The following is a 9,589-nucleotide window of genomic DNA, read 5'->3' as shown; positions in this document are numbered from 1 at the left end:
AGGTTGCGCGTTTTGAACAAACTTGCTGGCTGCAGCATCAATTCAAGGAGAGCTAAGCTAAATAAATAAATAAACTGTCTAAATAATGAATATAATTCATAACTGTTATCGGTGTTTGACTGTTAACCTACAAGTGATCGGGAATACATTTTCAATTAACACTGGAATTATTATAGAGTCTTGTGATTCATGTATGTAGCTATTCACCAACTTATTAATTTCATTGAGGTTACTTGATCATTTACTTTGTGCATTTAAAAAACGTTTCCTTTAATAACGTATACTGTTGGAAGTGGGGTCACATGACTGCTGGACCGAAGAGCAGCAGGACAACAGGTGTGCTAACTGGGCGGCTCACACAGGTGCCTTGAATGTTCTTTGTTCATTCTCTGTTTGCCCTTCAGTTCAGCTGCTTCCCTCTGTCATTTCACCTTTGTTCCTGAGTGCGTTGAGAGGGTTAATTTCATTATATTTTCTGAAGTCATGTTTATTTTGTTATTAAGTAGTACATCTCATCGCCTTGGTCTGTTCTCATATATATATCTAAAGTGAGAATCTATTGATGTACTGATTTTTGATTTGGAAATGTTCATAGTTGTTGTTTGTTCAAGATAATATGATAGATTTGACCTGTATGTGCAATTTTATTTGTAGAAATATGACCACTCCCACCTGTCTGAGTGCAAGCAAGAAATTAAATACTTGGAAATGGAACCTGTTGACTGCTTCTCCTGCTTTGCTCATTTCACCAAGTCCAGTGTAATCCTAGAGCACATATGTGTGGAAAATTACATTTTCATTTTATGTTTACATGATTATTTGAATAAACAGGCTTCTATAATGACTTTAATATGAATAAAAAAAGTCTTATTCCTGTGCCCCAGAAAAGATTGGTGAATATTTGAACCTTAAAATGGCAAATGTCATCCTGGTTTGCTCTATAACAATGAATGGGGCTGTGATGCTGCAAGGCCCTAAAAAATGTTTGTCTAATTTCTCACACTAAGATTAGTGTTTTATATCTTCAACCGTATGTCCAATTTAAAATCTGGATGACACCTGTTAGGAGGTACACTACACAGCTACTGTACATTGTGAGGTTAATGCAGTAACACATTTCTCACAGTGGCTCAAAGTAATTTCAGCTTTATAACTTCAGTAGCCTGACTGATGAAAACAAGCCATTGGCTTTTATAGAATATGACATTTGCAAGTTTATACTTCCAGAGTCTGTTTTTCTACTTAGTAATTAGTAGTTAGGGTGGTTCAATTAAAAAGTGCATTCAACATTTTCATTTGTCACTTGTGACATTTAATCGATGTTTTAATGGATTACACAACTGTTGACACAGAATAAAGTCAGGGCCCTTGTGTTGTCTGTGGAGGATTTGGGGATTCTCTGATTTCTAGCTTTAAGACAGATAATACAGACTTAACTGTAGAGTGTCACTATAATACAACCATGGTGGGGAACAAACAAACAAACAGTCGGTGGAGCAGAAAGGGGAGGGGAAGACACCGAGCAGAGGGAAGCTCTGCACTGTCATACACTGACCTCTTGCGGTGATTGGACAGTGTTGGCGCCATTTCGGATTTAAATACGGACAACACACAACATTATGGCGTCAGTGAATCACTTTTGGCTCAGTGTGCAGTAAGAACAAAAAAATACTCGCATCTCCTCCTCTTCATCACGCAGGTCTCCAGTAACCTTCGTCCTCTTACATCTTGTTTGCAGAAGAGATGAACTACCCGGTCCCGGAGGTAAATCCGACTCTCACGCTCACAGGTGTGTCACACTGCACTGTTGGTGGAAAGACTGTGGAGGGATGAGATGAGCAGAAGACAGGAACTTTTTCTGTCTTCATTCATAACTTGATTTACATTGTTTATTTATTTATTTATTATTATTATTATTATTGTTGTTGTTGTTATTATTTACCTGATGTCTCGTGATGATCTCTTCTAGTGTTGCCTCTGTTTAAGCTCTGTGTTTGGTCTCCACCAGCTCCTGAGGGAGACCTCTCTCTTTAGCTGCTAAATGCTCCGCTATGTTAAGCAGCTGCTCGGGGATTATATCTGTCTGTGGTTTGCTGCTGAGGAGCTAGTGGACAGTATATATTCTATTGAATTATGATGTACTCTATTATTGTTCAAATGTCAGACTGGGTGGGTTGGGATTCACCTGTCAAAGGTTTAATCCCCAGGTTCTAAATCTCTGAGTTCCATTTGAAATCAAATCTATTTAGTATGTTTCTGTGGGGTACAGTTATTCCTTAAAATCTGTGCTTTTTTGCATATTTAGTTTATATCCACTGAAGCTCAACACCTTACTACTACACTTTATCTTGGTTTTTCTTTTCTTTCTATTTGTCAACTGTCTGGGATATTATACATCACTGAGATGTTTTACTCATCTACGTTTATTAGGCTGCCACATTATTTACAGACCCAACACCGTCATCTTGGTTGGGTTAAGCTGTGCAACAACCAGTAAACCTTTTATGTTCCAACCATATATCGAATTGACCCCTTCACCTTTCCCCACCACCTTTATAAATAAGAATGAAAGGTAACCTGCACACAGCAATTAAAAACCCTATAAGAGTTATGAATTATGTTCATTATTTACACAGTTTGTTTATTTATCTTAGCTCTCCTTAAATTGACCGCTGCAGCCACGTGCAACATTAGCTTTGAACCTGTGTCTGTTTCCGGCTCTCGACGTCCTTGTTCCATTTTCACATGGAACAAACTCAGACTTTGTTGTGCTGAATCGAATTGTTCTCTCATGAAGAACAAGCTCACGAACGTCAACATACACAGGTTGTATAGTTTGGTCAAAAATGTTTCTGCCACATGAATCTAATTGCTGTAGTGTAATCAAAGATAAACAAACCAGTAAAGATTTAGAATCTGACTTTCCAAAGACTTTAATACAGATATAAAGTTCCACATTTTAGTTTTTAAAAAAAAAAAAATCAAATTGCATAAGGCACAAACACATCACACATAAAGTTTGAACCCAAAGAGTGGAGGGCAAAGCAGTTTTCATTGGTGTGTGATGAGGTGTGAGTTTAACAGGACTCTAAAGGACCATGAGCCTCCACCAGAGGACAGTGTTGGTCACAGCTCGTTTTGACTGATGGTTCGCTGTGTCACTTCAGACTAATATCCTTAATGCAGTGGTTTTCAAAGTGGGGTCCGGGAGCAAAAAGGGGAATATTTTATTCTCACTATAATTCCATTCATTCATTCACCACAATGACAGAATGTATGACTATTTTGATCATGAACACTTTCTGTAATAAAGCATCTGAATCTTATCAAATGGGGTCCATGGTCTAACTTGTGTAAACCTTTTGAGAACCACGATAATACAATAATAATAACCATTGACAGGTGTTTCTATGCGGAAAGTTTAGCACTAAAACACTAAAAATCCAAGGCCATAGATTTTTGGTTGCGTATGAAAGTCTTTTTTTTTTGTTGTTCAGAAGCAAGCAAAAATAAGCAGATATTTACTAAATTCATAAACTGTTTCAAATATACAAATCTGATTGAAGTGATTTTAGTTTTACCTGAAAACTTTTCAGTCGTAAAATATCCCCTGGAAGCAGGAAGTGTTATGTCCCTTTCTGCAACGGTTATTGTAAAAGGGAATATGTTCATTGTTTGAGAACATGTGCACACTCTCTGGTTAACTGAACTTACTTGAATCCATTATAATCAATCAAGGAAACCTTTCATATTTATGGAGACCATGTCTGATATACCTGCCCCTGTCTTCATGAGGAGAAAAGAAAAACCTCAGATGTTGCTTTTGTATTGCTGCACATGCTGCTTTACTTTTTCCTTCGTATGTTTTTGTTACTTTTATGTTTATCTGGTTTCTTTCTTTTTTTAAAAAATGTGTTAAATAAGACTGTGGCTCTGTTCTTAGTTCAGAGATCAGCAAACTTATTAATTCATCCTGTGGGAAACTGAAGCTCTTTACCAAATTTCATAATAATTAATCCAACATGTACCAGCATATAAAATATCAATCATCTGCACTTTTGCAAAAGCACAAGCTATTTCTACAGTATTCAGCGTCTGCATGTGTAACCAGTGCTGATCATATAGTCTGTTTCACCTGAATAACACATTACATTAACATCTCGGGCTGTTCTCATGTGAGCCACTTCTCTATGCAGCTCTTGAACACCGTGTGGTTGGAGTGCCACTGAACGTGTTTCACGCCGGACTGAATACACGTCCTCACGTCACCACGAGCATCCAGCGTCTTCAGCCCAAACACGTCACTCTTGTAAAACTTTCACGGGGAGGAAAGAAGAGAGGGAAAGGTCAGCCAACACAAAGTTTAACAGTTACAATGAAATACATATATATATATATATATATATATATATATATATATTTATATACATATACTAGTTTGCATATTACCTCCTGGTTCCTCATTTCTACAACATTTTCGTTGCTGTCATAGAATCCAAAGCGGCTGTGTAGAAAAGAGGAAACAGGCATAACAGGTAAAGGGACCTTGAAACCTGTGCTAGAAACAGTCCACTCAACTCACACACTGAAGCCTGTTAGTAGCTGTACTGCGCCGTCTAAGCCAAGGGTTTCATTTTCACTGGGGATTTTCCCAAACAAAAAAAAAAACAGGCTATTTTTATCCCCTTCCCTTTTAAGGTTTCAGTTTGATTTAGTTTCAGCAGCAGAACATATGATAAGAAGGCTGTTAAATCCATCAGCTGATTAATTAGGCTTCAATATCACAGACACATTTAAACAAACACGGAACGACAGGGTGTAAGTGATTTATGAAATGTTTTTAGGTGAAACCTGGACTCCCATGGTGTGATGACGCCATCATCTGGTCCTCCAATCAGCACAAGCTTCTTGATGCGGAGAAAGTTTTCTCTCCATGCTGAGGAAGTGAGATGGAGCAAAGTTTGTGTGTGTGTGTGTTTGTCTGTTTGTTTTTTACAATGCACATGTTTACTGTACATCCATAAATATAATGTACAAAATGACCATGACAGTAACTTACCTGTCATGTCAGCGTGAGATCTTTCACCATTAAGCTTTGTCAGAAAGTTGTTGCGCTGCAGGTACAGAGACCTGTGGTGAGGGTCTGTGGAAAAAACATAAATAACTACATGTAATGCCGTATGCAGGCCTTCCTCAGCTAAAGGTAAATTGTTTCAGTTTTTCAAACCATTGAAGACCACCTCCCTCATTCTTACCATTCCAGTACTGACAGATAGACAGACTCTGCCCAAATCTGGAGTAGCAAATTTTATACACTGTCTTCTTTAAGCATTGAGGAAATAGCCACCTCAGGTAGGTTGTGTCTGTGGAGTAAGACAGTGAGAAATACTGTTTTATATATATATATATATATTTATTTATTTATTTATTTATTTGCATCTGAGGATCTGTTTCAATCCAATACTGATGATTGATATTTTAACAGTAGATAGGTCTGTCGAGTCTGTCAAGTGTTAGGATGTAGACATGCTTTAAGCCCTGACCTCCATATTGCCCAGCCTGCGGTGATGACAGTGAAATGAAGTTGTGCACGTTGTGGCGTGGCGTTGTGAAGAGAAGGGCTCGACAAATTAGACCACCTTTGAAAAACAGTAGAAGACAAACGAGTTACAACAGCAAGAGAGTTCAGACAAACCAATAGATGACCTGATGAAGTCATCCTCACTTCTGTTTAAGTCGGGTGGCGAGGATATGACTGTGGTTGACAAGTGGGTGCCTCCCATTACATTAATAACATCAAATGATTTCTGTTCATTTCCCCTGCAAAAAACAGGCCATAGCCACGTGTTGGCTATATGCTAACATCAGCACGTTAACATTTTCACAATGACAATACATGTTCTGCAGTTATAATGTTTTCTATGTTCTAGTGTATTAGCATGGTAACATTTGCTAATTAACAAACTGAGGCTTTTGGGAAAGCCGTTCGCTTTACAAGTATTTTTGTCACAAACTAAAGTATTAGACAAATTCTGACCTGCTGGTGGTTAGACGGAAAGTTAAGGGATCACCTTGGCGATCACAGTTGATCCTGAGGGCACTGTCTGAACCCAATGTCATTGCAAACCAAAAGTTTGCAATATTCAAGCCAGTCAAGTCGATTTTTATTTGTATAGCACCAAATAAAGGAGGTCTAGACCTTCTCTTTAACAGGAAGGAAAAACTTCCCTTTACAAGACAGAAACCTGGAGCAGAACTGGACTCAGGGTGGGCAGCCATCTGCCTCGACCGATTGGGTAAGGAGAGAGAGAGAGAGAGAGAGAGAGAGAGAGAGAGAGAGAGAGAGAGAGAGAGAGAGAGCACAGCAAAAAGACCACCATGCAATAATAGCAATAATAATAATAATGACAGGAGCAACAATAATAGTGTTAATGTTAAGCCAGCAGTTGTTGAGATATTTGATTGAAAACTGTAACCGTCCTTGTGGCAGGAAAAGCGTGAGGGAAATATGTGTTTTACCTTTGCTGAGTTCATTGGCTGAGCTGTTGTTCAAGTGAAGAGCGTTATCAATCTGATATTTAAGCAAGCGATGAGAGGGACTGTTGAAGTTATTGATGTTGTACAACACAGTTTTCTGGATATAGATATTTGGATAAAGATTGTCAAAAGGTGTGAGAGGACCTGTTGGGTAACTGCCTGGTTTTTGCCGTTTTGCATCTTTGCCGACAAGATATTGTCGTCTGAGAATCATGAATGTCTGTGCAAAATGTAGTATCTTGTACGAGTTGAGAGGAGCGGAAACGTTTCTGGTTGCGCTCGTTAATGTTATAGGTAACACCTGTGCTTTTGCTCCAGTGACACGTCAATATGCTTGCTGTGAAAAAAGGCTTCTTGGAGGAGACAGTGGAACTTTTTTAAATGACATAAACGTGCTCCTAAAGATCCATTTTTGTATGATGAAAATGAGTAAACAGCTGTAAGTCCAGTCTGAGGTCTGAGGTATTTTCTGTTTCTACACTTTTGGTTACGTAAGAACAGGTGGAGATATGTCAATGTAAAAGCAGAACTGTAAGAACCGTGAGCCCCAAAGATAAAAATATAAAACTTGGCACTTACAGTATCTTGGTATGCTAGAAATGTGGAACTGGAGGACCTGTGGCATATAGATATTGTTCCTCAATTTAATGTATGTGTGTGTGCGGTTGTGTGTGCGGTTGTGTGTGCGGTTGTGTGTGCGGTTGTGTGTGCTGTATAGACTGTAGGCTCTGTGTAACTGCCTTCTCACGGTTTATTGTACTGAATGCTGTAGGCTACATATCCTCCTACATACTGTATAGTCATGGTGGGTCCAGAAAACAGCCACTCTGTCCACTTTTGCTGTGTGATTGCCTGTTGTCCTAAATGCACAAATTATAGAACATATATTTTGCCAAACAACTAACGAGACTAACGCCTTGCTTCTCATCTAGTTTTTCTTTTTTTATAGCACTAATGCATCTTAATACAACAGTCCTGCAATAACTCCAACCTTCATGAAGGTTATAATGCTCGGTTTGTGAGTGAGGTGTTGGTGCTGCATTACACAGGTAGGTATTTATGTTGTTGTGTCTACTCTAATTGCATCAGCGATAGTTGACTAAATAACCCTGCAAAGCACTGACTCAACCATCAAGAGCAACTGAGGGTCGGCGTCATGCTCAACATCATGCTTAAGGACACTTCCACATGTGGACAGGAGGATCCGGGTATCAACCACCAACTCTTCAATAAAGACAATCTGCTCTACCTGCTGAGCCACTGACTCAGATTTACATTTTCCACTCTGCTGGTTGCTAACTCCGCCTCCTGATAGTACGAGCTGCTATTTCTCTCCCATGCTCTTCAGTCTTTTACCTGCTGGACGTTTAAATGCTGAATCTTCAACACCAAGATGTAAGAATAGGCCGTCGTTGCTGTTGCATCCCTAGGTAAATGGCAGTGATCGGCACGTGTGTGTATGTATAAGTGTGTATAGTGTCTATGTGAGTGTGTGAGTGGGGCAGAGAGAGGCAGAGAGAGGACCTTGTGAAAAGCACAGAAGATGGATGCCATCGGGAGCGTTTTGCGAGATGGACTCGATGGCTTTACTGAAGTCTCGGACCTGCTTCCACAGTGGCAAAAAACTCTTCATGTCGTTGTACAAGCTGATCACTGGCACCTCAGTGCCCGGATGAGCCTGGGAATAAAATAAAAATTGAAAAATAAAAATAAAACTTTTGACCTCTTGATTCAAAAGAAGGCACAGAGCAACAGAAACAGTAAATACTGATTAAATCATCTGTCAGCAAACTATCAACCAGGTGACTGATTAAGTTATCAGCCAACTCAGGCAGATTTCTCCCAAAGCAAAACTGATGTTGAGGAATAGAAAATGATAAGGGAACAGAAATCATTACCTTGAAACCGCCTGCTGATTTTCACTTCATTTAAAATCTGACTGCCTTTACAATAGTCTCTATTCTACTGTACATCTTAAATAAATAATCCTAAATAAGTTTAATTCATACTCAGGTTAAGTGGGAAGTTTGAGCATCTCACATTTCAAATGACTAAGATTAAGCTTCATTGGTGAGTAAAATATGAAATTCCCAAGCAGGTTTATAGGGAGCAGTGGCGAATGTAGTTCTACTTTACTTGACTACTTTCCATTTTATATACTACTCAATACTCCTCACTTTGATCCACATTAATACAACACATAGGCTGATCAGGTAATACATTCTTGCATATTATTATACATGATTATTAGATGGAGATACCCAGCAGTATATAAAGTAGTTCAAATTAACCCCACCTGCAACATTTAAGTGACATTGGCACATTAATAATTATAATTCAGTTGTATTACCCTGATGAGTTGCCTAATCTGCAGAATTAAATGCAACAGATTATTTCTACTGATGAAAAGTTTTCTTAAATGCAAATTCAAAAGCAGGTAGGAGACCGAACTGCCCAGTTATACTTTCTTATCCTTAAACATATTTTCGCTCGTGCACTTGATGCAGTTTCACGTTCGCCTTTTGGAGTGTCCTACCTTGGTTATGTATTGACGCAGAGTTTGGAACTGTTTTGGTCCGTCTAAAATGCCGTGCACGATCACCACAGGCCTGTAGCCGTCAATGCAACCCCCTGCCAGCAGCAGCAGCAGCAGCTGCGCCGCTGATCCTCGGATGATCTGCGGAGTCGTCATCTCCACCCGGTCTCAGGTGAGACCTCCGGCCGAGCACAGTGGAGGATCGAGTGAAGGTCCCGGAGAGAGACTTGACCCCGGGGGATGGGGTTTTAATAGGGCTGATAAGGGATTATTGATCTCTTTAAACTTTTGTGTGCAGACTTATATGTCCCCTGCTTCCTCCTCGTCGCTGCTTCAATAGTGTGATGCCTTTTTTTCTTGGTTGGTGTTCAGATCACATCCGTTTTTAATGTTCCCCACTCACCCAGCCTCTCACAACAACTTTCTATTCAGTGGTGGAAAGTAACTGAGTACATTTACTCAAGTAGCACTTGAGTATTTCCAATATCTGCTACTTTGTAGCCTACAATTATTTTC

General features: G+C 39.3%; 1 protein-coding gene across 1 annotated transcript; it reads right to left on the bottom strand.

Annotated features, from left to right (window-relative positions):
- Positions 1-2,917: 2,917 nt before the first annotated feature.
- LOC111655676 (lysosomal thioesterase PPT2-A-like) lies at positions 2,918-9,427 on the bottom strand. Its single transcript, XM_023407158.2, has 8 exons — positions 9,074-9,427; positions 8,062-8,215; positions 5,544-5,639; positions 5,256-5,363; positions 5,060-5,143; positions 4,852-4,936; positions 4,450-4,504; positions 2,918-4,315 (listed from the first exon to the last, which is right to left on the bottom strand). The coding sequence occupies exons 1-8, from the start codon at positions 9,227-9,229 to the stop codon at positions 4,172-4,174; spliced, it is 882 nt and encodes a 293-aa protein (XP_023262926.1). The 5' UTR covers positions 9,230-9,427; the 3' UTR covers positions 2,918-4,171.
- Positions 9,428-9,589: the final 162 nt, after the last annotated feature.

This window comes from Seriola lalandi, unplaced genomic scaffold (assembly GCF_002814215.2).
Source record: "Seriola lalandi dorsalis isolate HSWRI2012SDOR001 ecotype SW California unplaced genomic scaffold, Sedor1 jcf7180002054330, whole genome shotgun sequence".
NCBI classification, from domain to species: domain Eukaryota; kingdom Metazoa; phylum Chordata; class Actinopteri; order Carangiformes; family Carangidae; genus Seriola; species Seriola lalandi.
This window is presented reverse-complemented; position numbering and strand designations above follow the sequence as displayed.